Source organism: Diplotaxodon limnothrissa, linkage group LG12, assembly GCF_057381915.1.
Source record: "Diplotaxodon limnothrissa isolate DT_005_m linkage group LG12, D_limnothrissa_male_GT1.1, whole genome shotgun sequence".
NCBI classification, from domain to species: domain Eukaryota; kingdom Metazoa; phylum Chordata; class Actinopteri; order Cichliformes; family Cichlidae; genus Diplotaxodon; species Diplotaxodon limnothrissa.
Window position 1 is genome coordinate 20833457 of NC_140607.1, and position 27903 is coordinate 20861359.

Below are 27903 nucleotides of genomic sequence, written 5' to 3' on the forward strand. Positions count from 1 at the left end.
AGAGCATTGATAGATTGAAGGAAAATCCCACACAATCAAAACAACAGGGCATCTGAATGAAAAGGGTGTGGGGTTATTTAATAGTTTCAGCCGTGAGAGGTGAAAGGAAGTCACTAGCTTTCATACACCGAGCATCCTTTTGAACTCTTGTGTTGTATGTGTTGTTCTTGTGTCAGTATTAGTTCACATTTTAACACGGTAAAGACCCATGGAAAATGCAGGTAACATTGAAAATACCACCTCATCTCTTGATCATTATCAGGACAGATTCTTTATAGCAAGCTGAGGGATCTGTTGAAACCTTCACCAGAAGATATTAACATCAGTAAGATAATAACTTCTCATATTTACAGCACAAACATGCTCCATGGATCCTGTATTTACGTTAACATTAAAGTGTTTGATCATTTAAATCTGAGCAGTTTCTCAACATCCAAAGCTGACTGAGCCTAGTTAGCAAGGTTTACATAATTTAAAAATACAAAAACATTCACACATGTATGTGGTGTCATAATCTATAGACGTTGATGCATCTCGTGCCCTACTTCAGCAGACTTTGATGCTGCGTTTCCGAATGTCCACAACGGGATGTTGTGTTCTGTAAATAATGTATCAATACCTGGTTTAGTTGTTGTCTTTGCTTTTGTTTGTAACAGAGGTGACGAGGAGATGGACTGAGGGAAGTTTTGTTTAAAAAAATAATCTCTGTATTTATTTAACGAGTATAGGTCTGATGAGCTGTTACCTGCCAATGTTTGAGATGAAGAGCTGCATTACGTGTCTGTGTGCACAGATCCTTGTCAACGCACTGGATGTAAATGTGTATGATACTGTAGTAAATGATCTTTCAAAGACAAGTAACTGTCGTGTTTTTATTAATTAGTTAAATATTTTAAATTCATTGCAAATCTTGCATTTAGTGCACTAAAAAATTCACAAAAATATGTACAATTTATACATAAAAAGTGCTTCTCAAATTATCCAAATCTCAAATAGATTTCAGCACGATTGTCTTACATATGTGCCATTGTTTAATTAACAATGGTGGCCTTGTCCTTAACTTTGCAGGTGCATGAGACTGTTTGAAAATGATGTTTAATATTAAATTAGTGGAGGCTAGGAGCAATATATGCACTGATGCTGACATTTGAAAAAAAAAAGAGCATCAATCGTTACTTCTGCACACCAATTCACAAGCGAGCTTTTGGACCTTTGCCTTTTTGTTCCACGATCTGACCAAAGAGCCTCGCCGCTTCCTCGGCACAGCCTCGGTGAATGGTGAGTCCGAAACCTCCGTGGCCATAGTTGTGTATCACCTGAATAATGCCACAGTATTTTAGACAATTAATAGCAGAAATATGTATTTACAGTTCCGCTACTTAGATCTTAGAAAGGATACCTCTATGGGGGTTTCACCAGACCATATGGCTTCCCTCTCCAGTCGGACTTTGCTGCGAACTGGCCTGAGGCCAGACCAGTCGTCGACTATCCTGGCATGCTGAGATTAGAGAACAAAGAGATGAAAGCTTTTCAGAACTGACAATAAATAAACAAATACATAATAATAAAGGTAACTCAGAAACTGAAAATTTGACACTCAGTTACATCTTTTTAGAATGAGGTCTAAATATATAAAATGAAAAATGTTAAAAACTTCAGCACCACAGAACACTTACTGTAAATAATTAATCACACTTGAATCATCATATCTTTTTATGGCCTTGCTGAAATCATCGTACCTTGAGACTAGGCTCAAGCTGACAAGCTTTTTCCCAGATTTCTTTATGGTCGACAGAGCTATTCTGTTCACTCCAGTTTCCCATCTGTAAAACGCCACCAAGCGTCACAAGACGACTTCTGCGGACACAAATGTTTTGCACACTGATAAAAACAGCTCTTGCTTTCTGTCTTCATTGTACTCCAACCCCAAATCAATACGAAAAAGTGCTGCAGCTGTTAACATAGCGACTGAACTACAGAGAGTAACTACTAGAGCTACTACATTTGAAAACTTTTTTTTAAGGTGAAATATATAAAATCCTCTAACTGCAAATGTAGTAATACTATAAGTCAACAGCTGTGTGGTTCTGCAGTTCAGTGCTTATCAGTGTGGCATGTTACTTGTACTACCCTGGAATGATATATGGTGAATTGTATGTTCCTTTGGTGAAATCGTGGGTAATAATCCAGTGCTTCAGCCAGGGAGCATCGACCTGAAATACAAACAAACACCAGTTCATTCCGTCATTCCTTTATCTCTTGTGCAGTACATACATACAGCCCTGTATATTCTCACCTTCAATATCTGGCCACGGCCTGGTTTCAGGTCTGGATCTGGCTGCAGTTGGCCTGACCACATCCCACTGCAGTTCATGATCACATCTGCTCCGGTTTCAGCCAGCTAAAAAAAGTCAAGGATGATAGGAGATAACAAACATGGTGACAGATAACTTTTGCTCAACTTGTCTGGAGGCTGTAAAACATTACAACATTCAGTAATAAATGTTAATATAGTACAGACTGGGCATAAGTCAGCAAAACACCATTAAAGACGACCAGCTGAAGTTCAAACCAGGCGTCATGATGAGTAAATAAAGTAACTTAAGTGACTTTGAACGTGTGGTGTGGTTGTTAATGGGAGACCAGCTGGTCTGAGTATTTCAGAAACTGCTGACCTACTGGGATTTTCCCACACTGCAGAAAATGTTCAGAAAAGGAGAAACTATGCAGTGAGCAGCTGTTTGGGTGAAAATGCCTGTGGTCAGAGGAGAGAGACCAGACAGCTACAAGAAATGATGTCAACATGAACCTAAATCTCTGAGCAATGTTTCCAGCACCTCGCTGAATCTATCCCATGACGAATTAAGTCAGATTAGAAGGTGTGCCTAATAAAGTGTCCGGTGAATGTATAAAGAACTTGCAAGCACAATACACTGAAAACTTTCACTAACCTCCTTGAAGGACTTTATTTTCCTGTGATAAAATTTCACTCCCCTTTTTCGCAACCTGCAAATAAAAACACTGTGCACTAGAAAACCTTTTATATTAAGGAGCATCGATGCTAAACACACAAGAACCTAATGAAGACTACATGTTTATTACTCTTATTACTAATACATAATAGGATGAAGTCTCAAGTATACGTTACTCAGTATTGTGGGATCATTTCAGTCCACCAGGTACAGCATATATATCGGACAACATTATAAAACTGTAAACACGATATGGTCTTATGTTAAAGGTAAAATATAAAAACAACGGATCTCAAACAATGTCAAATACTTTGGGAATTTTAAAGCTAACTCAGGAGGTTGGACTAAATAAATCAATACTGATACAACATGAGAAGTCAGTTAGGTGATCACTCACCACTCCATAAGCCAAGGTAAGTATGTTTTACCCTCTATCATGAGAGCAGTGTTGAACCACCCAAACCTGAACAAATGATAAGAAGCAAATGTTTCACTAAAACTGCTGGTTGTGCAACATTGTCCATTCAATCACAAAAAATACTGGTAACTTTTAGTGGGACGCTTGTAATACAGTGAAATTCACACATTTAGCATTTTTAAATTCATGTTTATCAAACTAAACATGATTTTATGTTATTTGAAACATGAGTCAACATCCTCAGTGTGACTTACAACCCTAACCCTGTTAGGGTTACAAATGCCAGATGTCGCAAAGAAAATACAACTTAAAACTCATATATTCAAACTTAAATGTAATTTTTCCTTTTTTTTTCTAAATTGGTCATACATTTAAATACACATTGCATTTTTTAATTTAAATTTTCTGGCAATTTTTTCATGGTTCAGAGTTTATGGGGTCAAGTAGTTTCTTTAATTAATTACCACACATTCAAAGTCAACTTGTTCACACTGTATGTAAACAGCTGACTATGTGGCTAACTATTTGTTTATTTGTGTCTTGTCTTTCATTGGCGTTTTTCAGAAAGAGCTTACTTGTATCCAGGAAAAATCTGCAGCTCTCGGTCTGTGAGCTGCCTGAAGCCAAGAACGCTGTCCTTAAACGAGGGATCCTGCAACCAAAAACAAGCCACAGGCAGTGAGAGGGCAATCTTATGGGTGTCACAGTCACCAAATCACATTATTACAGAGGATGTATCCACTGTGAAACTCTGAGTCTCTTGTGGCCAAACACTGATATTTTGTTTGGGTTTTTATCTTCAATAAAGAGATCTTCAACAGAGAAAGTAACTTAAGTGCATCTTGAAAACTCGCTTGTCTTTACCATGTTATATCTGGGCTGCTAATGCATGGGCTGTCTTGGTGATATCGAGTCAGCTGACTCTTCACTCTGGTTATGACTCAAACGCATGTCTGTGTCACACATTCCTCTCAGTGCTATTACATTATGAAAGTCATCCTGTGAACTACTTAGTAATAGCTTAATGCATACAAACTCCCTAAAGATTAGGAATCGAGTTGAAAGAAACATTTTTTTGTTGTCAGATTTCTCAGTACACACTCTCATAGAAGTTAATATGTTAATAAGTGTTTCTGGGTTAGATGGGGTTTCATCAGCTCCTGGTTATTTACTAACTTCCTCAGCCACATTTGCTACAACTGAGGATAACCACTTTTTTTTATGAAATGCCAAATTAACGCTGGGAATAAGCCCTGCCAACTAAACAGAGTTGCTCTATCGTGTATATTATTAATATTTGACATCTTGCATAGATTGCAGTGAAACTTTATGGTACAATATTGGTTTCCATTTTCCTAATATGGAACAATATAGGACACTGTGGTAACAGTGAAGGATCACCATCAGTACCAGTACAGGCAGTTTTGTGGTTGACGTAATTACCCGGTTTCCTAAATAACACAGAATTAGCCTGATTGTACTTTGGGATTATTTGGCTGCTCTAATGAGATACAAGCCATTTCCATTCATGACAAATAGGCTTTTGATGTAGGCATGACTACAACTAAAAGAAATGTATGTTACTTCATGTTGCAAGAGAAAGCTCAATGAAATGCTTTCTGCTGCTAAGAGCAGATTTATTGTAACACATGAAATTCACAAAAGAATTTCCAGAGTGCACTGAACCCGAAACTGGACATATACTTGAGTTTTGCATCACTATTGTAACTCTGCATTGTGCCAACTTGGATTGGTTCTGCAACTTTCTATTTCTGTTTTGCTAAGCTTTTAGCATAGCAAGTTAAGGGTTAAGATAAAATAAGAATATGAAAAAATAAGTGTTTGAAAGTCTTCCAGTTTCATCGCTTGACCTGTGAACTTTTAACCGGCACTAAACTAATGTGACACAACAGAAAAAAAAAAGAGCCCACTGCATGATCTTATTTGCAAACATGCAGAAATCACTCAACAATGTCAGTGCCGGCTAATATACAGTTGTGTTCTCAAGGTTACATCCACTCATCATGGCCATGGATGTACATCAATGTTAATGATGTCTTTGAACTGTTGTTTTCTGGAGTGGAATGATTGTACAGCATGTTTAATGACTTAAACATGCACAAGTTTGAATTCATTTAGGATTTTCTTTAATTCACACAGCATCAAAACTATACATATAGTCTCATATATATACACATTAGCCCCCACTGATTTTTGGTTAAATGTAAGTGGCACCTCACCAGATGTTTTTGGTAGCCATCAACAAGCTTGTTTAAATTGGCTGGTTTTTGTAATGTTAGTCTGCTTTATTCATTCCAAAAAACATTTTTCATGTGTGTTTGTGTTTGGGATCATCGTCCTGTTGTAACACCCACATGTGTCCAAGATTCAACCACCTAGCTGTTGATTCAAGGTGAAGTTAAAGTTAATGTATGTAAATATTTGAGTCTGTATGTTTAGTTTTGACTGTGTGCAGAGAACATCTAAAATAAATCCAAACTTGAGCACCCAATTTTGGTTTTTTAAAGTCATTAAAGATGCTTTACAATCATTCCGCACTAAAAAGGGAACAGTTGAAAGAAATCATTAAACACCCAAATGCAAGCTTTCTTGTAATTTCTGTATTTTGTGTTTCTTTTTATCATCTGCTAATGTGGATCTCTGCAACTAACTGTTTTTTACCCAATTTAAACTTTTGGTAAAGCTGTGGTATGACAAGAATCTGATGAGTGTAAGTAAACTTCTGACCACATAAGTCCATCTCCGTCCGTGACTGTCAGACCACTCGAGCAGACAGCTGAATATTTCCATATTCCATATTTTCAGAACTGCAGTGTGACAGGGTCCTTACTACATACCGGAGGAGTTTACGCGTGCATTCCTGAATGTTTTGTACGTACTATGGGATGTCATCCACTTTGTTACAAGAGTTCAGAATTTGCATATTTGTGCTTTCTTGTACTTCTAGAATAATTATACAGCTTCCACAGTCTTAATCATGTGCAAAGCAATTTTCCTGCAAGTTTTTCCTCATTATTTGCTAGAAATGTCTGTGGCGTTAGTACACAGAATCCCAATTAACCCTGATTCTGAGTGTAAAAACAACCCTTAGTGGGGCCTCTCTCTTTACAGTTTCCAACCAGTGCATTCAACAATCATTTATGTGGCTGAACAAAGCTCTACTTCAGAGCAACTGGACTTTGTTTAGTGTAGATATTGCCCCGAAATGCAATAAATTTGTGAATGAGTTGCTTGATGTTGCACTTTAACCAAATATACACACACCTATGTTCTTGGCTGTAAAAGGTTTCCTAATAAGAATAAATCTTATCTTTGAGATAAAAAAAAGTGTAGTTCCAAAAAAAAGAAGCAGTACTCACTGGTGCGGGTTCACTGCAAAGGTTGTAGCCAGACTCAAGGAATATTCCCATTTTTATGGACTCAGGTGACTTGAGAAAGCTGAGCAAGTAGTCAAATGTCTCTTTATTCCATTTTCTAAATGTCAAGGACACATATGGGAATAATGTAGCAATAGTAATGTTTGTAGATAAAAACTAAAATCTAAAGGAAAGTTAAATAAAACACACTCACGTCTCCTGAACGTTGCCCTTATCATACAGATAAGGCTGCCAGAAGCCGGCTGCTCCATCACTAGTGGTCAGTGGAGTGAACTTGTCTGCATACACCTCGATGGTCAGCGGACTGACAATAGAGTGATAGTGCTCATAGATGCTCTGAGCTGTTGACAGGCCAATCACTCCTGCCCCAATCACTGCCACCCGCATGTCTGCACTAACATGAGACACAGTGAGACTCACTAACCCATGAAGGAATCAAACATAAACATTAACCAGCAGATTGACTAAGACTGGATTCAATATTAACATTAAAACGATTTTCTTCTTCTTCTTCTTCTTGTCTATTTGCTCATCGTTGAGAATAAGTTATATGTTAATGAAATATTTAAATAAAATGTAAAATATTTCAACATTTTAAGTCAATCATTACATGTGCGTATGCAGTATCTATAACAGAAATTACAATAAAGACCTTAAACAACCTGTCTCCACTGATCAAACCTGCTGCATAACTGAGGGGTGAGGCACAGCTGTGCAGAACTTGTGCTTCCACATGGTTATTATTAAGAGTACAGTATTACGTAACACTGAGATCTGGTGAAACAAAGAATCCATCTGAGAAGCAACAACTTAGTTACTGAAACTTGAGTAAAAGCAGCATGGTTAGAGGGATCAGACGCACGTGCTGTCAGCATAGTCCACTTTATAGATTACAAATAAGTTTCGCCTTACCTTCACTCTGGTTTTCCACCGCTTTTGGCAGAGTTAAAAAGCAAAAGTGTTTCAGCTCCTACTTCTAACTGGTCCGCCTCTCTCTTGCAAGCAAGGCGGAGATTGCAGGCACGTAGAGCGCAAGACGCGTTCACGGTGTATAGTTTAAACCGCAATCAACCTACTGAGAAAATGTTCTGTCGATCTCGCCTGATAATTAAAAGGACTGCAACGATGGAAGTCACAGTGTTGTCCAAAACTCTTGACCCTTACACAGAAATACAGCATATAAGACAAAAACGTAGTTTGTACAGTTCCTACGAATCTGAAAGTCAGTATTTGCTATCACCACTTTTATTCTTCAACACAGTCGGAACTGTCTTGGTCAGTTTTCTTGTCATTTCTTTATTAACTAATCTTCAGGAATAGTACTCCAGGCTTTTTGAAGGACATTCAAAGCTCTTCTTTGGATGTTGGCTGCCTTTTGTTGTGTTCTCTGTTTACATGATCTCACACTGCTTCAATAATGTTGAGGTCCGAGCTCCTGGGAGGCCAATCCATGACTGGTAGTGTTTTCTATCCCGGTCTCTTTTTACTGCATTGGCAGTGTGTTTGGGATCATTGTCATTTCATTTCAAAAACTTTAATGTGCTGAATTAAAATCAGAGATTTCGTTAATAATGAAGAAATGTTTAAAAAAAATGGGCAGATTCTGTGGCAAGTTCTGTCCTGTTCTGCATATCCATCAGTATCAGAATAATCCACCGACAGTCAGAAATACATTACCTGGTGTAAAGCAAAAAGGATACGTTAATAATCAGCAATAAAAATAAAATTGCCATTCCTGTCTCATGAAGCCACACCTCAACACAGATTGACGGGGACACACACACACGCAGAAGCAACACTTTAAGTATATTCAGATATGCCATTATATTGATTCATTATTATAAAAGCAGTCAGAACAGCAATAACAACAATAATAATAATAATGAAATTGTTATTGTACTTTGGGTCGCATTTTGCACATTATTATGAGTCAAGTCACGCCTACTTCTGAGCAAAATAGTAAAAACATATTTCAGACATTGCTTATTTTTCGTATATCTGTAAAGCTTTTTGAATATTTCTTTCTTTCGCGATTTTTACATTTTGTTCCTACCCACGAGTGTGCTTTTACATAGCCTTGTTTGTGTTTTCGATCCTGTTGTAAATAGCCTGTTATGTAAACCTGAATTGCCTCGTTTAAAGGTCGCATACAAACAGGCTGCTGTACATGTCAGTTGCCGTGATGTCACTGTTATTCATAGGTTTAGCAGTTATATTATGACTACATAATTACAAAAGAAGTGTCGCCGGGATGGATTGAAGGCATAACTTCCTTCACCGGGGGCCCTGTCTGAAAGGATAACTCGGCTCGGTTCCCTCCAATCATCAGTCTCTCTGTCAGCTGTATGTATCGTTAGCCCAGCAGCTAGCTGCAGCTCACCAGGCCAGAGCGGCCGGCCGGTGCATCATCATCCTCAGCTCCCAGCCATGGCGTTGGTTACTCTGCAGCGGTCCCCGACCCCGAGCGCCGCTTCCACCGCCAGCACAGCAACTACGACCGCGGGGGAGGTGAGTTTGGTACCGAGTGAAGCAAAGCTTCAATGCTCCGTTGTGGTGGTGTCAGAGTGAGGATGAGGGAGATGCTGCCAGAGGAAGGCCTGCTGATTGAGACTGAATTAGCTAGTTAGTTATGCTAGGCTGTTAGCTCATGGTAGCTAGCAAACGTTTTCGTTACAGAGAGTTGTAGCTGACTATCGCTTATTCCAATTAGTCTGTGAAATCTTTTTTTGTTATTTAATAATATTAAAGAAACGCCACACCTGTTCAATTGGCCAGGTGTCCATTTTAAAGAGCTAACGTTAGCTTAGTTTGACAAGTGCCTCATAAATGATAAGAGCTGTGGCTAACATTAACGTTAGCTGTTTATGATGTGAGTGGCTGACATTAAAAATGAACGTTTTTCTTAAATATATCAAGCACACAGCACTGTCAGGGAGCTTAATGCACTGCTGCTATATTTGCATTAATTTACTGACTCTAAAGCTGTGTGGATGTTTTGACTCGGCGGACTTGACTATAAAATACCTATTACAGAAATCAAATTGGAAACAGTTACACACAGATTATCGCTATTCTAATTTCCATCGTGCTGTGTCGTTGGTCGTGCGATTAAGCATGGGAAAATACCATATTCCTGGCAAACAGACACATACGACGACAACTGAAATTGTTAATACTTAACTGTAACAGTAGATAGTCACGGTTTGAGGTTTCTGCATACTTTCACTGAGAAGAAGTAATGGTTTAAGCCATTCAAAATAAGTTCCCTTTGCTATTTAAGTAGTTATTCGTTACCAGATGGGGGCGCTAACTACCAGCTATAGGCAGAGAAGCTTACCTTGTGCTGCTCTCTGCCTGTAACAGAAACTAGAATTACTATCTATAGCTGGCTTTATTTACAACCAGAAGTGTGTGAGCTGTGTTAGGTAAGGATAGGCTGAAATACTTCTTATTTCTACCTTATTTTGTACTCATAAATATGGTGACACGTTATTTAGTGCAAGTAGATTGTCTCCTTTTTCTAAAGGGGATTTTTTTTTTTGGTCCTGTCCTGTATGTCATTGTTGCCTGACGGCTGTTTAGGTGTGACAGATAAAGCTGGCAGAAATCTGCTGCAACTATGATGTCATCTGCTCATGAGGGGTGGGTGGGGTGGAGAAGGACTACTGTAGGAAGGGGAGGAAGGAGAACTGAGGTAAACAGGGAGGCAGGAGATACTGGTATGAAGGCATGAGGCAGCTAATGTGTGAGGTTATTTTCATGCTTATGCACAATAATAAAGACACTCAGCTCGCTGTGCATTACTTTGTGGAAGCCCGTGCAAAATGATTTCCTTCCGTCCTCCCTACGAATGGTACTCCTCATTTTTATTTTTCCTTTTAGCTGAATGTTTGTTACATTCAGCATCAACTGAGTCCCATTGCCAGTACTTTAATGCACCTTCACTGTGACAAGAAAAATCGTCTTTGGAACAACATCTTTCAAAATATTGATGAACTTTAGAGTCTTATCTACTCTTACCTTGTAAGCTTCTCTTGGTGGTGTGGCTGCCTTTAAAATGAAGGTAAAACATGTACCTTGACTACCCTGGCATTTACTTCAGAGTCATGTTTTCAATCAAACTCTACCCTAGCATCCCTACAATCCTGCTGTGGTGAGCCATTGTTGATACGGTTAAGAATAGGTGTTTGAAGTTGTACAGCTTTCTTACAGATCATTTGATCACATGAGTAGCTGTAGTGGTGGTAACCCTAGAAAGTATGCTTTATATCAAAATTTAGTATCTCTGTATGTTCATCTTCCAAAGTGTAGATGCTGAATGTATAGCACCTCCATTGCTGCTTGATTTTTTGCATACATTTATCAGAGTTTGTGCTTAGTAAAATACAGACAAGACTATAGTTCTGCTATAGCAGTAACAGTGCAGTTGAAATGATTTCAGTATGGTATAAATCTTTTCTGTTATCTGTTGCAGGATTTTGGGAGTGAAGATGAACGGCGAGTAAATCTGAGGTAAGTTTACTTCAAATTTAGCTTAAGCTTTCTGTGATATGGTACCACACAGGTGTTATCAACTGACTGTCTGCATCTGCCTTTGAGTCATTTAGTAAAACCTGGAATATTGGCAAACAAGGCGCTATCGGTGAATGAGCACACCTGATTGTCAGGGTCATAAAAAGCGTGTGGGTGTGTGTCTGATTAAAGTCTACAGTTCTTAAAAGCCAACTGTAAAAAAACAAAAACCCAAACAAAAAAAACATGCTGTTCCTAGTAGTCTATCATGTTATATGTTGACAATTATGTCTGTTTATTTATCAGCACTTAGACCGATCAACGTGTTCTTGGACTGCGCGCCATTATCTGAGTCACTTGGCGTTCCCACAGCTTTTCTTTTTTGCTGTTTAACAGACCGTGTGTGTGTGTGTGTGTGTGTGTGTGTGTGTGTGTGTGTGTGTGTGTGTGTGTGTGTGTGTGTGTGTGTGTGTGTGTGTGTGTGTGTGTGTGTGTGTGTGTGTGTGTGTGTGTGTGTGTGTGGCATAGATTGGGAAAAAAAAAAAAAACTTAACATTTAGGATTTGATCTTTTTACTTATTAAAAACACACAATATCAGCATTTTTTTTTAAAGTATTTGACTGCAAGCAAATTATTAAGCAGTGTTTAATGAGTGTAGATAAAAGAAAAAAAATGCTTACTGACTCTCTAGTCTGTTCGGATGGATGTGTCAGGTACACTCAGTAGCCACTTTGTTAGTTGCCAGTACCAGGTTGGAGAACTGTCTTAATTCTACGTGGCACAGATTCAGCAAGGTGCTGAAAACATTCCTCAGAGACTTTGGTCCACGCTGGTATCATCACACAGTTGATGATTTGTTGGCACAGTCATGACGTGAATTTCCTGTTCCACCACATCTCAAAGGTGCTCAGTTGGATTAAGATCTAGTGACACTGTAAGCCATTTGAGCACGGTGAACTCATTGTCATTTTAAAGAAACCAGTTTGAGACTTTTTGAGCTTCATGACATGGTGTGTTATTCTGATGTAAGCAGCCATCAGAAGATGGGAACAGTGTGGTCACAAAGGGATGGACATGGTCAGCATCCATACTCAGGTAGGCTGTGGCATTTAAACAATGCTCAGTGGACTAAGGAGACCAAAGTGCTTAAAGATTGCACTACCAAAATTGAGGTCTAATTTTGGTGAGCCTGTAGATTCAGTTTCCTGTTCTTAGCTGCCAGAAATGGCATCTGGTGTAGTCGTCTGCTGCTGTTGCTTATCTGCTTCAACGTTCAACGTGTTGTGCATTTGGAGATGTTCTTCTACATACTTTGGTTGCAGCAAGCGCTTTTTTTTAGTTACTCTTCTTTTCTGTTGTGTCAAAGCAGACTCGCCATTCTACTCTGGCATAAACAAGGCATTTTTGCTCAGACAGCTGTCGCTCACTGGTAAACCCTAAAGATGGCTGCGTGGGAAAATCCCAGTAGATCAGCAGTTTCTGAAATACTCTGACCAGCCTGCTTTCTTTCCATTTTGATGCTCAGTTTAAACTTTTACAGGTCATAGTAACTATGTCAGGTGTATCTAATAATGCATCATATATATTATGTGTTTATATTATGTAGGAATATGAGAAATCTGACATGACTATAATGTACAGCAGCCATAATTGTTGTAATCTGTTCTTTTCAGTCTGAAGTGGGTTTCCCTTTGTGTTCCTGATCTTATAACAAGAACAAGAGTGCATTTTTAGAACAGTCAATGATTTCAAGAAACCACTTGGCTCTAGTAACTTGTGTTTTGAGCATTCAAATTTGTGAATACTCCCAAGCTGAATATGTTTGGTTTGTTATCTTTGGATAAGGGATTAATGCATTACAAGTTCTATGACTCAGCTGTGTTCAGTAATAAACTCAGTTTTCTTCCAAAAGTTTCTTCTGAGTCCCTGGGGCAGCTTGAGAGAGAGAAAGAGGTGTGTTTTTTCAAAATAGAGTAATTGTCCCTTTATCGTGTGTTATTTTATTCTTTTTGTAACATTAATGCAAATGCACTGTTTTAGGCTCTTTGAGTTTATGTTGATGTAGATGTGTAAATATTTTTGACAGAGAAAACATGAAGCAATTTTTAAAAAAAGTTTTCTTCCAATAACTGTGCAAGATGTGAAGGTTTAAAACATTAAATGCAATGACTGTAACCGCTGTATTTTGAAAAATGAACTCTGCCAAACTGAATCTCAAAGCACAGGCAGACTTTTTATTTCACAACAAATCAATACAATAACTTTTGTAACAGCTTAGTCCCATGTACAAAATAAACTTGTCAAGACGGTGAAACAGAGAAAGCCGGTCTTTGTGTGTCACTAATATTGACAGATTTCTCTTTTCTCCTGTTGAAAGTTCTTTGTTCTCATAAACTTGATTCCCTGATTTCTTATTATTCACTTTGGATGATGTGTGCACATTCATCATTTTAAGAGCTTCGTTTCTTTTGGAGTTATGCAATCTTCTGTGCTGTGTCCCCAAGCAATGCATGTGTGAGGGAATGATCTATGTGTGATGCGAGTGCTGGCATGCCTCAAGATTTCTTTCATTTTTTGAGGAGTCTGTAAGATAACATTCTGTGGTTAAAATGCCAGTAAATTCATGTTTATAGTAAGGCGTAATAAGTTGTCTTTTACTTGACAGGCACTGCTTATCTTCTGTGGTAGATATGTAGTTGCATCTGTTAATTGACAGCTGTGCATCTGCCAACTGGGAGTATTTGTGCTCGCTGTTCCTGGCCCACCTCGATAATGATGACGAATTGGAGGGGTTGATTTGGGCCAACATAAACATCATGCAGGTGTCTATGGCGCTAAACCAAGGAATGATTTCATTTTACCACCTTGTACACAGCAGAGGTGGGCAAGACACAGAATCGGACAAAAATGTGTGTTAATGTGTGCGTTAGAGAAAGAAAGCACAGCACAGATAGTGAGATGAAGGACTGGTAGATGAGGTTGTCCACAGGCACTATTATACTTGTACTTTTATTGTCCAGAAAGTAAATACTTTTACTCTTTTTTTTTTTGGCAGAACAAACTACAGTAGAATCACCAGATCCGGGTCTATTTTTCTCTGTAACACGATGACGTTATTTGTTTCCTGTTCAGGTCCTTCAAAACTCCACAGATACTTGAGGTCTGTTCCTCCATGTCTGGCCCCTCCCTCTCTTTACTGCTTTCAGTGGTGTCAGTGAGAAAAATGCCAGCATTATGCAACTGACAGCCCCGAGAGGAGGCTTTTTTCCCCTTATTGTGCTGCTGTGTGCAAAACACTCTTAAGACCGTGGATAAACCCGCCTGGTTACAGCCTCTGTGTAGCCTCTTTGTGAGTGCTCAGTCTAGTCCAGAGTACCTTTCTAACATAGCAGCTCACCTGGTGACTCAGAGCAGTGCTTTAGCAGACATCTGGTCCTGCTTGGCCCCATTCAGGTCCACCTGGACACTTTTACAGGAACAGCCTACACCTTAATTAAATGACATGCCTTTATTCCTACCTGTTGCTTCTAAAGCTTGACCTTAAATGCAGAATAAGTTCCTATGTTATGTCTACGCTTCTGTTTCCTGCACCTGGCACATCAAGCTGTTTAGGGTTTCACCTGGACTGCCACAGAGCAGTTTGTAGAGTACAGCACCTGCTAGTAACCACGGGTGTTACAGACGATGTCCCATTGTTGAGGAGAAAAGGAGGGCTATCTTGTTATCCGTGTCGCAGAGCTATTGTTAGTGTCTGTTAGCCAATCTTCTCAGATTAACACAGTAGTGCCGCTTCATTGTAAATGTGTGGGGGGTTAAATGCTTGGTGAGAAAGAGAAAGTGCAAAGGAAAGTTATAGCCTAGGCTACCATGTGGCTGCACGTTTCACCAATTGTTGTGAACTATAATGGCCTCATTGTATTTAATTTCAGTTCCATATTTTCCTTCTTTACCTGCATTTAAAAGCAATAGTCCTTGCTGACATATTAGACATAGAAGATATGCTTGTTTTCACCTCTTGTAATCTCCAACAATATAACACAATGTTGTTTGTTTGTGGTTCATGTGAATGAGTGAGAACCAGCACTGGCCACTTTAAGGAAAGAGCCAAGATAATCCCTCCCTTATAAGCCTGCGTATAATGAGATTTAGGAGTTTTGGGACGTTGCCAGTTCTTACTGTCCTATCCAGCCATGCTTGGCCCATGTGTCAAGCAGCCTGGAGGAACTACCTTGGATTCTGTTGACCTATAATGTGGCATGGAGACATCCCATTAGGGAGTTTCAAGCCAAAATTCCTCAGTCTGCTTTTTTGTCTTTCAAGTGGTTTTGCTTTTCCCCTGCTTTTCCGTCGTTTTGCAGACATGTTTTTAGCAACACAACATCCTGGAGATAAATGTTCTGCATTAGCTAAGGAAGAAACCACCTCTCTTTAACTTTGTCATTCTCAGCTGACACAGATTTCATACTGGAGATCTGCACTTTGAGTGATACTGGAATATCTTAATCGTAACAGAGCTCAGTGTAACACTGCAAAAGTGTGTGATAGAGACAGGACAGACTGGGAGACGAGGGAGACTGGCTGTGTGAGCCTGAGGCAACGGGTGGAGGCTGCACTATGTCCCTGCAGGAAGAAGGCTGACTTGCACAAAGAGACGCTCACATGAGGGAGGAGGAGGTGGTGAAACGGAGGGAGTGGCATCTGAACAGGCGGCACTTCTCTACTGAGCAGCGCAGATGAGTACAGGCTGTCAGTCAGTCTGTCACTCAAGAGTGCTGTAGCCACCATTCTTCTCTTGCTTTGCTCCTTCGCTGTTTCTGGAGGCTGACCAAGAGGGGTTACCTCGTGCAGGAGACGCGTGTGTCTGGTTCGGGTTAACAGGATGTATCTGGTTGTAGAAGCCATTGAGGAGGCCATGATGAAGATGCTACCTTATTTTGTGAAGAATGCAGTGTTGACCCAGAGTGAGATAAACCGCATGTAAGTTAAGTTTAACTTCTAAATGGGATTTAAACAGCTAAGAATGAAATCCTTCACTGATATGATAGTGGTTAGATTTTTAAACAACTTGGTATATTCTAACTTTTAATAAAATCTGTCAGTATAAGTTGTTGAAGATTGGCTGGATTCTATTCTAACAGATGCCATGGTGTCTTTTCAGGTCAACAGACTAAGTTGGTTTTAGGACTTTTCCTGCTGATATGAGATAATGAACATCAGTTAAAAGGAGTTATGCGATTCCAAAATCTTGGATTCACCATCATTCTGTTAGTAGCTGTGCTCTTGTGACTTTTTCACTGTGATCTTTTCACTATGATGTAAATAAGGTATGGGTACAGCACTCCACATTCTAGCTGAATCATTTTGGCTATCTGGCGAGCTTTTCTTTCATAGTCATTTGTTGTTTTTGTTTTGCTTTGATACCAGATGTATTTTTAGCCATAGTGTTTGTGGAGAAGCTGATAGCAGGGTGCTGCAGGGTAAGAGACAGTAGGTTCAATTAGGATGTCTGAGTGTGATCGTGAAGCTGCGGGACAGCTCTTGATTTTACACGAGGACAAGTTTCACAGATTCTCAAATTTCACCAGAGTGCACTTTTGGTTTTTGGTTTTTTTGCTAGAAGTTATCTAGTATCACAGGTTAAGATCAGTGAACTTACAGTTGGATTACAACTTAGAAAATGAAGGCAGCATGGATTTTGTGCAAATTGCTGAGCAATAATGGGGCTGTTGCTCTGCTCTTGCTCTTGGTATTGCCACTTTTGGCACATATAGTCGTTCCCTGACAGTAGACCTTCCTGACAGCGTAATAAATCCCAAGCAGAGAACACAGTGAAACAAAAATCCTCCAAAGTGAGACAAAAAGCTCTTGTTGAGAGGTGTCCGCCCCCATACTTTGTCACTGAAACTTTTTTGCTGTGCTGCTGGGGGCGGCCGGAGTTTATTGTGAGGTGTACAAAACGAAATCCTTTGTTCCCACAAAATCATCTGTTTTGAGCCAGGCTTGCTCTTGTGTATGTGGGTTGTGAAAGTATGATCAGAGAGGGCTGTTTGGGAGAGGAATTCCAGAGCTGGATATAAAAATGTGCAGCAGTTGATTTAATTCAGATGAGGACATTTATGATAATAATTCATATTTGAGTTTTTCCTCTGAGGCAACCTTAGGAGCCACTGCAGTAATCGGCAGTTTCCCCTGGAAGTGTGATTTCATCTCAATTCTTTTCATTAAACTTCTGCAAACTTGAGAAGCAAAATATTTTTTCTTTTCTTTCATAATCATAAACTGATGCCAGTGTTGCTTTCTAAGCTCACACAACTTGAAAACCGTGATTTCCTGACGACCGTATTTGCAGGCAGGCACTTCTTTAGTACATGTTAGGATTTTGTTTTTTCAAAGATGTCCTGGTTTGCCAGAGTGCACACACAGAATACGTGATGCGTGTGTTCCACGCAGCTGCCAGGTACTGTAGATTTATGAATGCGTTGACATTGTTTTTCAGTGAAATTGAATGATTGAATTCAGCCCGGAGGAAACACCTCACTTATTTATTTATTTTTGCGCCTTCATACTTGTGTCGTCTGTTGACACGTCTTAAGCCTAACCTGAAAAACTCATGGATTTTTACAAGCAGGTGTGACGTAGTAATTGCTGCTTTTCGGTCTTTGTGGAGGTTAAGCGCCGCAAACAGCTGCAGTTTGGTCAGTTATTTGGGCCTGTGCTGCATTATACCAAGACAGTGGAGTCCTGACAGGTCAAATCTGAGTGCAGCAGAAAAAAGACAGATAAGCATTCAGGATCAAAGCTTGATTCATGGCGGCTGCAGACCTGACGTCTGGGCCTGTAACATGGCAGCTGGGCTTTTCCACTCAGCTGTTGAGGTAATTCGCCCTCAGCAGACAACCAGGATTTATTGTCATCTCGTTGGATGTTTCCAACTGAACAGAAGCATCCTGTTTAAAAAAAAAAAAAAAAAAAAAAAAAAAATTCATTTGTCTCGTGTCCCACTGTTTGGTTGAGTTTTCCAAAGAGCAACCTGAGCTGTTGCTCTGCTGAGTTGTAGTTTACACACAGTGTGTCTTTTCTAAAGATGTGTAACCCCTGACTTTCCTCTCATTTGTTTGCAGCCTGAGTGAGAGCTTCTTCATGGTGAAGGGTGCTGCTCTCTTTCTGCAGCAGGGAAGCAGTCACCAGGGCCAGAAAACACATCCTCATCACAAACATGCAGGTGAGACACTACAATACCCACGTCATTCACCCAAACTGAACTCATGAGCTTGTGAATCTCTTCATTAGACTTCTCATCCAGGTTAGCTGGTAAACTTCCTAACACTGCAGCAGATGTTTGCGGCTGAGGTGTGGAGAATGGAGGCTGCCTCGTTGATAAGCATGTTCCAGACGTGTAGCTTAGGCAGATTAGTGCTTAAATCCAGCGTATGTTAGCACTGTGGACAAAACTTCTGCTGACGATTAAAGGAGGGCCTTATCATTTGAACTACTTTGCTTGTGTTAACTTTACCTAGTAACTATAAACAGTTGTACTCAGATTTCCCTTTTGTGACTTTGTTTGGTAGTTTTTCATCATTTTAGCTCAAGCAAGATAAACAAAATTATTCAAGTTTAATTTTTTATGTGAAACCGAGTTTGTGGTTCTTTGTGTAAATTAATGCCACAATACCATTATATTGCAATAGAATACTGGAATTTGGATATTGTAGAAATAGAACCATTATACAAATTGTTTTAAGTCTCTCATTTATGGTTACACTCCTGTGAGGCCTGTTTGAACTTAAACTAGTGATTTATCTGTAATTGATTTTCTATTGATTAAAGTCAGAGGTTTCGTTACAAGTTGAACTGAACTTGCATGTATCTTTAATCACTTTTGAAAGACACAATTATAGCTTTAAAGACATAAGGCTTACGAGTCAGTCCAATGACATTATGGGTCTTTAACACTAGCCAACAGTTGAAGCACTGCCAAGTCACTTGGCAAGTGCTGGCTGCGGCTGGCAGCTTGGTCTATGCTGCCAGCCACTTTGTCAGGTAACCCACATATTTGAAGGTCCTACTTTGTCCTCAAACACATTTTACTATGGAAATACTTGTGTAATTTCCCAGTAACTCTGGCCTTTAAGAAACGAAAAGTGCAGAACAGTGAGAGGGATTCATGCAAAACGTGCATGAGAAGAACAACTGCTCTGTGGGAATAAAATATTTTGGTCTCATCAACCAGTTTTGTGGAAATAACCATGACATTAAAAATACAATGCTCTGCAATCTGGGAGACAATATTTATGTGGCTGTGACATGTTTGACTTTACATATGAGTGAGCTGTTTGGTTGTTGTTAACTTCTCTCCAGGCTCAGTGGTTTAAGTGAAGACTTTAAGTTGAACTAGTTTAAACGAGACTAACAAAACAATGCATTTATGTGTTGAGTATGACTGGTAACTTGCAGCTGTTAGTGTTAGGAACTCACTTGACTTTGATCCACAGCATGTGAATAGTTTTCTGAGGATTTATTTCTAACAGCTATGAAGAAGGAACCCAAAGCATAAACAGGGTCTGTCAAATAAATTCAGAGTAATGTTTTAGTACTGAAAGCAATAACTTGGTGGAGGAGCTTTAGAATACCTTCAATATAGTGTTGATCCTCCTCTTTTTTTTATTTGTAGGTTTTAAATATAATGTATATAGTTTAAGCCTGGCCCAAAAATCAGAGCAGAGAAATGACATGACACTGCCAGAAAGAGTCTTTTACCTTGTCTCATGCCAGTATCTGTAAGTTAAACCAGTCAGGATGTCAGTTTGTTTCTCCTGACCTGTTGTGACATATTTCAAAATAGCTGGCTCTCTATCAACTGCTGGTCCATCTTCACGCCCTGTTTTATTATCCAGCTCCACTGACATGTCTTGGCAGATAGATCACTCAGTGATATAAAAGGAGCCAAGACAAGTTCTTGAGTTGTTGTGGTTAGATAAATTTGTGCATGCAATTTCATTGTCAGTTCACGTTTTGTCAGCTGATAAGAATCACTGAGCAGGTGATCTGTTCGTTTTTCCAGGAGCAGGTATTAGTTTTGGCCTTGATGTTCAACACTAGGGAGCAGCCTAATTTCACTTACCTTCAGTATCCTGCAGCAGTGCATTTAATAAGCCACTGTGCTTGCTTTTTATTCTCCTTAATTCTCCTTATTGTTTTCAAACTACAAATGTGTGTATGCTGATGAAAATTTATAATAACTGTCACCACCTCAACAGGTGACTTACCTCAACACCTGCAGGTGATGATAAACATTCTTCGATCAGAGGACAGAATCAAACTGGTAAGAGACAGCTTAAATCTGTTCATACATCTAGATGGAAATATACACACACACACACACACACACACACACACACACACACACAGTGAGACCAGTGACTAACAAACCCTCCAGAATGCATTTTATTGTGTAATCAGATGCTTATTTGCTCACTGTAATTATTAGCTCACAAGGGCAGGTTTGAACATACTCAGGAGAGCATTACAACATGTTTCCATAGCATAGGGGTGTATGTGTTACCCACTTTATGTTTACCACCTATGTGCCCGCACACATCCTGAGCACTCAGCTACCCTGTTGCATCAAGCGTGCGACACTTTGTTGGACAGAAAAGCAGTTTACCAGAATTTTCTTGCTTCTCCTGTGCATTAGCTTTTCTGCCTGTGTGAAGGCAGTTAACACAATGTTTACATTTTAATTATTATATAAATACTTAAATTAGTGTTTTGAAATTTTATAACCTGGATGAAACACTTTGAATTCCACTGTTTGTGTCTTGTGCAGGCGGTACGGCTGGAGAGTGCATGGTCAGATCGTGTGCGGTACATGGTGGTGGTGTACACCAGTGGGCGACAAGACACAGAGGAGAACATCCTTCTGGGAATCGACTTCACCAACAAAGACTGGTAAAATATGTAGAGTTTAATATTCTTAAAGGCTAAGCTCCATTAAAGATTTGATATTTTTATTGACTTTGTGTTTATTCTGAACAAGATAGATGAAATACTTTATACAATATGTACTTGTGAATGTAGATAGCACTCACCTGCACCACTCTGACTGAAGCTTAAAATATGTCCTTGTTTCTAGCCACACACAAGCTCAAACCTTTGTACCTTAAAACAGTTGACATTTAAATGTTACCATTTCTCTGTTGGAGGTATGGAGTTACCTGTGAAGCTAGTAGTTTTAAACAAAATACAAATTTCTTGTAACAACTGAATTAAAAGTCCATGTAAACATTGTTCTTTCATTCCCCCTTTTTGCCTTTTTTATTCTACTTTTCCAGTAAAAGCTGCTCGATAGGCATGGTGCTACCTCTGTGGAGCGATACAAAGATCCACTTGGATGGAGATGGGTGAGTTTGGTTTTTTTTGGGTTTTTTTTAATTCTTTCTTTATGACCCTTGTTTTAAGGACAGAGGCCACAGCTGGAGCATTATCGTGCTGCTTTTTTTTTTTTTTTTTTTGCATCCATCCCTGACACTTTAGATGAACACATAGTAACCATCTGTTTTATTTGCTCCTCAGGGGTTTTACTGTGAACACGGCAGGTCGGACTCATGTCTTCAAACCCGTGTCAGTGCAGGCTATGTGGTGAGTAATGATCAACCCCCGGAGTCACAGTGGCTGGCTGCTGCAGTTGACTTTCATGGCACACAACAATAAATCCCCTAATAGACAGACTCTGCTGCAATGGTGCAGGCTGAGGCAGTGCTCAATATGCCACCTACTGGCATAAAGACATATGTGCACAAAAGTGCACAAGGCCAAACTGTAAACAACACAATCATGTGATTTTATTTTATTATTATTTTTTTCATCATTAAAAAGAATCAAACTATCAATTCTTTATTTTCCTATTCAACAACCATCTAGGTCAGCCCTGCAGGTTCTGCACAAAGCATGCGAGGTTTCACGCAGGTATAACTATTTCCCTGGAGGAATGGCTCTCACCTGGATGGGCTACTATGAGAGCTGCATTGCTTCAGACCAGAGCTGCATCAACGAGTGGAACGCCATGAAGGACTTGGAGACCACACGACCAGACTCACCCACCATGTTTGTCGACAAGTCAGTAAACGCGGTCCAACTTAAATTTTGTTGAAATGGGTTCAGATTCTTTTGGAGCAGCTGTCTTTAACAAGTGCTGAGAGTTTCATGAGACATCATCTTTTGCAGGCCTTCAGAGAGAGAGAGGACAGAGTGCCTTATTAAAGCAAAACTCAGAAGCATCATGACGTGCCAGGACCTTGAGAACGTCACCTCCAAACAGGTTTAAAAAAAAAAAAAAAAAGTCATTTACTTTCCATTTCATGTGGTTTAGTTTTGAAAGGCTTCCTTTAAATTTTATTCTTTAAAGATTTATCATTATTTATGGAAATACTTGGGCACGCCTGTGCAAATTTCTTGCTTTGGAAGTGAAAAGAACTACTAAGCAAACACCTAAACATGCATCCTACTTTTTTCTCATTAACTTAAATTATAGCATTTGGCTATCCTACCAAGTTAGTTGTTACTAACCCCTCTTTACACCATTTATCTTTTCTATTCTTGATTTAGGATTTTATTCACTTTTTACCATATAGCATAAAGTCTCCCTGCAGAGTTTCTGTTTAGGAAACTCTGAATGCCACTCCATACACTTTGTGCTTGTTGAGCTCTAGATTGGATTTGTTTTTTACTTAAATTTGGTCACTGTAGTCTCTTCATCAAGAAACGGATACAGTGAATTGGGCTTACCCAAGCGCAATGCTTTAGTCTTCTGTGATGAGGTTGCAGGTAGGATTTCCTTTTTAGATGTAGATCCTGTTTCTGCATCAGTGCTGCAGAGTGGAGAGGTGCAGTGCCACTTGTGTCAGCTAAACCTTCCTGCAGCTCCTTTGCAGTTATATGAAGGTCAATATTCTGCTTAGGTTTCACCCAGCAGATGGGCAGTTGTATCTGAAAGTATTAATAGTCTTTAAGATGTTGTCAATACCTCCATGTTATTGCTTTAACTGCCATTTCTTAATGTCAATTTTTGACTGTCTAGCTTGCAAGATAAAAGATTTTTGAATAGCCCCTGTCCTTTGTTTTGGTAGGTCACTTGATGAAATAAAAATCAATGGACTAACTTGTTAAAAGAGATCACTTAAATGTGTGTTTATTGCCCTTCACACATAAGTCATGCTGTGTTGTTTTTTTTTGGGTTTTTTTGTTGTTTTTTTTGTTCAGATCCGTACAGAGTTGGAGCAACACATGAACTGCAACCTTAAGGAATACAAAGAGTTCATTGATAATGAGATGCTGTTGATCCTGGGTCAGATGGACAAAGCCACCCTCATCTTTGACCATGTCTACCTGGTGGGAAAACTAATGCTGTCTCTTACATTGACAGAAACATTTGCTACATCTGTTGTTTCCTGCGAGTAGCTGAGATAAAATGATTCCTTTTCTGTTCTACCCCAAAGGAACATTAGTGTTAAAGTAATCTTGCCTTTAAAATCATTGTTTTGGAGAAAGAACAGTCTCCCGAAGATTTGAAAATATACCCAGTCTAAACATTATTTTCTCTCATTTTGTTTTTTAGGGCTCTGAATGGAATGCATCTAATTTGGAGGAGCTGCAAGAGTCAGGGTGATTTATTTTAGATAATAGAGAAGCTCAGATATCCACATAAAAAAACATATTTTCATTATGATTTGAGCAAGAAAGAATGCTGTTGATGAGTTCATGTTATCTTTCCTCCCCAGGGTGGCCTATATACTCAATGTAACCCGAGAAATAGACAACTTCTTTCCAGGCACATTCAGTTATCACAACATACGCGTCTACGATGAAGAGGCCACCGACCTGCTTGCTCACTGGAACGACACATATAACTTCATTGTTAAAGCAAAGTGAGTCCTGAGTGGAACAGAAAACATGTCGATGATATAACTATCTGTATGTCATCATCACTAGAGACTTACTGTCAACAAAGCTAGTATTTTAGTGAAGTAACACATTAGTACATATAAATATACAGCTGAGGTCATAAATGACCCCACTTGGTAACTTCAAGGTTGTAGTACATACACTTACTCATTCATTAGGCACACCTTGCTAATACTAGGTCAGACCCCCTTTTGCAGTCAGAACTGCCTAAAATTCTTTATGCCGTAAATTCAACAAGGAAACATTCCTCAGAGATTTTGGTCCATATTGACATGATAGCATCACGCAGCAGATGATGCGAATCCCCTGTTCCACCACAGCCCAAAGGTGTTCTCTTGGATTATCCTGCTGGAAGCAGCTGTCATAAGATGGCCCCACTGTTTTATGTAATACTCAGGTAGGCTGTGGAGTTTAGTGTTCGGCTGGTAGCAAATATCCTTCATACTATTGCACCACCACCACAAGCCTGTCTGGCACAAACAACCATGCCACGTTCACTTAAACTGCCTTTCTCCCCAATTCTGATGCTCAGTTTAAACTTCAGCAGGTTGTCATGACCGTGTCTAAATGACTAAAAGCCATTGAGGTGTTCCCATGTGATTGAATGTTTAGATATTTGTGTTAAAAAGAAGTTGAACAGGTTTAGTTAACAATCTGTTATGTAGCAGAAAAACAGAATTCCAGCTTAACTTCCTGCTTTAGGGATCATATTTTCTGACAACACTTGAACCAGCCAGGCAGGTTCTTGAAGTGCTGATTAACACAAAATTTGCTTTGATAAAGTTCACACAGTGGGGAAATAAAGGGATCCACCAGTTTAAGTGTTGGGGAGGTGCTCAAGTCCATAAGCTGAGGCCACAAGTGGAAAAAGAGAGATTTTGGGAGTGAGAGAAGGAGCAGCAAGGAGAGAACAAAGTAAACAATTGAGAAAACAAACCTCACATGATTATTTTATCACGTGTGTGTTCCAAAATATTGCTTAATAAGTGTAAAACCGTTTCAGCATTTTCTGGTTTACTTTGATCATCCCTTTCACAAAACAGCTGAATCGAGTAATAGAATGAGTCTGGTTTACTTATTAAGAAAATTAGTCCTCAGATGCCTCTTTTGTTTTTAATCTACTATCCAACCTCAACAGTTTTTCAGATGAGACGAAGGCAAATGTGGAACAAGAAAGTTTGTAGTTAATTTGGTTATTTTCATTGCTAATTGATGTTTATGTGTGTTTTATAAAAATGTGCATGTATTCCTTCCCACAGAAAGAACCGCTCCAAGTGTCTCGTTCACTGCAAGATGGGTGTCAGTCGGTCTGCCTCCACCGTCATCGCTTATGCCATGAAGGAGTACGGCTGGTCGCTAGAGAAAGCTTATAACTTTGTCAAGCAAAAGAGGAGCATCACGCGACCCAACCCAGCTTTCATGAGACAGCTGGCAGAATACGAAGGCATCTTGGATGCCAGGTATAATCCCTCGATTGATCTATGCATAAATTGTAGGTGAACTCTTTAAGCTTTTTTAAACTTGTGTTTGGTCTCTCTCTGTTTTCAGTAAACAACGGCACAACAAGCTCTGGCATCCAGACGGAGACTGTGAGATGGCCGAGGGACAGCAGGGAATGGCTCAGTGCTGCAGAGGAGAGGAGGGAGGCATCCTGACTCCAGATCCAGGAATGTCTCCCTGCTGTGAGGAAGCACTATCTGATAAAGGTGCAGCGTGCCCCTCCCCATGCAGGACTGTTCCCCTGGAGAACGACCCAGCCTACAACAACTATTACTTCCGCCGTCTCTCTGACTCTGCGCTGGACAGTGAACCATCAACACCTGTGCGCGGCCCTCCCCTTCTCGGCATGGAGAAGGTCTTTATAGAAATTGAGGATGTGGAAAGGGATGCTCTGCTGGATGACGAGGCCTTTGATGGCCGTGAGGGCTTGCCGCTCCCCCACTTTGGGCCGACGGCAGAGGGGACTGCGGCCCAGACCTGCAGTCGCGGTCCGGAGCCCCTTGAGGAGCTGCGTCTGAGGCTGGAATTCAGCACAGTGGAGGAGGAGGAGGAGGAGGACGTGCAAAAGGAGGAGGCAGAGATGGAGGTATTAATGCAGCCAGATGATGAAGGCGGTGGTGAAACGCAAGATGTCGAAGTAGAGGGTAATGGGATGGACCTGGCAAGTCTCAATGAAAATTCCAACAATAACAACCATTTCAGCACTCCATGCAACTACAATGTAAGTTTGAAAATTGAAGTTTAGCCCATATTTCAGACTGAAAATGCTAAATATTTGCATAAATAACTGTTGATTGTTGCATTTGTTTTTCTGCGCCGTCTTTATTTAGAAAAAAGCTTCCTCCATCCTTCTTCCAGCCGATGCTTCTACGCCACTGCCTTGGTGTGATCAGACCAAGTCTTATCTGAAACGAGATTCTCCAAACTTGGCTTCTAAGCGTTGCCTTAACCTGACTCCTCCCGAAGTCCCAAGTGCTTCATTCCTACAGTCCCATACCTCATCTGAAGGCCTCAGATCCTCAGTGGGACTGCGGTGCCCCTGTGGGCCTCTGTGTGACTGTGCCAACTGTGCTGCCTCCCCAACCAAGGCTCCACTTGAAAGAGAGGAACGGCTTGGAGAATCACTGCAGTTAGTAGAGCCTGAGCATAATGGGGAGTTCTCTGAAGTAAAGACTGAGCTTGATGAGAGTCAGTCTGCTAGTGCCTCAGAGGCTCTCCCTGAGCTGATGAAAATCGATTCTGAGGACGACAAGCCTGCAGTGGCTTGCTACCTTGGCCAACAACAGGAGACCCTTTTACAGCTGCGACAATCTGGGTTGGTCCGCCGCCATGCAGAGAGACTAGAGAGACTTGCAGGTTTATCTCAGGAAAGCCTGAACTCTCTGAAGCCTTTGCACGGATGCCAAATGTCCCAAAAGAGTCCCTTTCACACTGAGGAGGACGAGGAGTTCTCCAGCGACTTCGCTAAATCTTCAACGCCATGCCAAGTGCGGTTAGAGCCACTGGTCGTGCCACTGACCAATGAAGCCTTGTTGGGGGTGGTGGGGTCTGGGCTGCTTACACCCACCTCCTCGCCTCACGGCTCCACCTTGACACGCAGCTCCAGCAGTGACAGCCTGAGGAGCGTGAGGGGGAAGCCTGGCCTCGTACGCCAGAGGGCACAGGAGATCGAGACCCGCATGCGGCTAGCAGGCCTTACTGTGCCCTCGAGGCTGAAGCGGTCCAACTCGCTGGCCAAGTTGGGCAGCCTCAACCTGTCCTCCGAGGACCTGTGTTCAGTCTGCTCCTCAGATGCAGGAACACTCCTGCTCCTCTCACTGTCGCCAGAGCCAGACCCCAGCTTGGACTGGGACTCCCCGACCACCTCTGCGCTATCCCGGCCCCGCAAGGACTTGCACACTCCAGAGAGGGCACGACCAGGTGAACCTAGAAGCTGACAAATCAAGTGGAGGCTGTATACGGTCCACTCATCCCCTCTTCTGTCACCCTGCGGGGCTGAAGAAGGTTGTACAGATTCTGGAAACGGGAAAGGGTCGAGTCTGAGAAAATAAAAAGAAAGCCAACTGTTGTTATAAGGAGTGTATGCTCTCCTTTGCCACATTGTTTCTCAAACTGCTGTTCACAGTGATGAAAGTCATATTG

The 27903-nt window shown here is 40.5% G+C and overlaps 2 protein-coding genes across 3 annotated transcripts; one reads left to right on the top strand and one right to left on the bottom strand.

Annotated features, from left to right (window-relative positions):
• Nucleotides 1–5: 5 nt before the first annotated feature.
• Nucleotides 6–10027, bottom strand: LOC146621249 (D-amino-acid oxidase-like). Of its 2 annotated transcripts, XM_085367296.1 has the most exons (13): nt 9970–10027; nt 9169–9385; nt 7701–8465; nt 6982–7182; nt 6771–6885; nt 3966–4042; nt 3370–3435; nt 2952–3006; nt 2297–2401; nt 2131–2213; nt 1740–1857; nt 1400–1498; nt 7–1316 (listed from the first exon to the last, which is right to left on the bottom strand). In XM_085367296.1, the coding sequence occupies exons 4-13, from the start codon at nt 7173–7175 to the stop codon at nt 1191–1193; spliced, it is 1038 nt and encodes a 345-aa protein (XP_085223422.1). In that variant the 5' UTR covers nt 7176–7182; nt 7701–8465; nt 9169–9385; nt 9970–10027; the 3' UTR covers nt 7–1190. The 2 variants fall into 2 exon arrangements, with proteins under 2 accessions (XP_085223423.1, XP_085223422.1); XM_085367297.1 differs by lacking the exons at nt 7701–8465; nt 9169–9385; nt 9970–10027 and having other exon boundaries at nt 6–1316; nt 6982–7181.
• Nucleotides 9097–27873, top strand: ssh1a (slingshot protein phosphatase 1a). The gene is made up of 15 exons (XM_085367294.1): nt 9097–9296; nt 11263–11300; nt 18423–18523; nt 20559–20623; nt 21128–21249; nt 21633–21701; nt 21874–21939; nt 22222–22416; nt 22525–22618; nt 23560–23688; nt 23915–23961; nt 24078–24224; nt 25521–25721; nt 25810–26482; nt 26592–27873. The coding sequence occupies exons 1-15, from the start codon at nt 9216–9218 to the stop codon at nt 27696–27698; spliced, it is 3135 nt and encodes a 1044-aa protein (XP_085223420.1). The 5' UTR covers nt 9097–9215; the 3' UTR covers nt 27699–27873.
• Nucleotides 27874–27903: the final 30 nt, after the last annotated feature.

Bases quoted from the DNA above. Each gene is read 5' to 3' on its own strand.
- ssh1a (XM_085367294.1), top strand. From the start codon at position 9,216: ATGGCGTTGGTTACTCTGCAGCGGTCCCCGACCCCGAGCGCCGCTTCC. The intron at 20,624-21,127 runs GTAAGAGACAGC...TGTCTTGTGCAG, and splicing joins CAGAGGACAGAATCAAACTG to GCGGTACGGCTGGAGAGTGC. The intron at 24,225-25,520 runs GTGAGTCCTGAG...TCCTTCCCACAG, and splicing joins AACTTCATTGTTAAAGCAAA to AAAGAACCGCTCCAAGTGTC.
- LOC146621249 (XM_085367297.1), bottom strand. From the start codon at position 7,175: ATGCGGGTGGCAGTGATTGGGGCAGGAGTGATTGGCCTGTCAACAGCT. The intron at 3,436-3,965 runs GTAAGCTCTTTC...TCATTTGTTCAG, and splicing joins CAGATTTTTCCTGGATACAA to GTTTGGGTGGTTCAACACTG. The intron at 2,402-2,951 runs GTTAGTGAAAGT...GACTTTTTTTAG, and splicing joins AAATAAAGTCCTTCAAGGAG to CTGGCTGAAACCGGAGCAGA.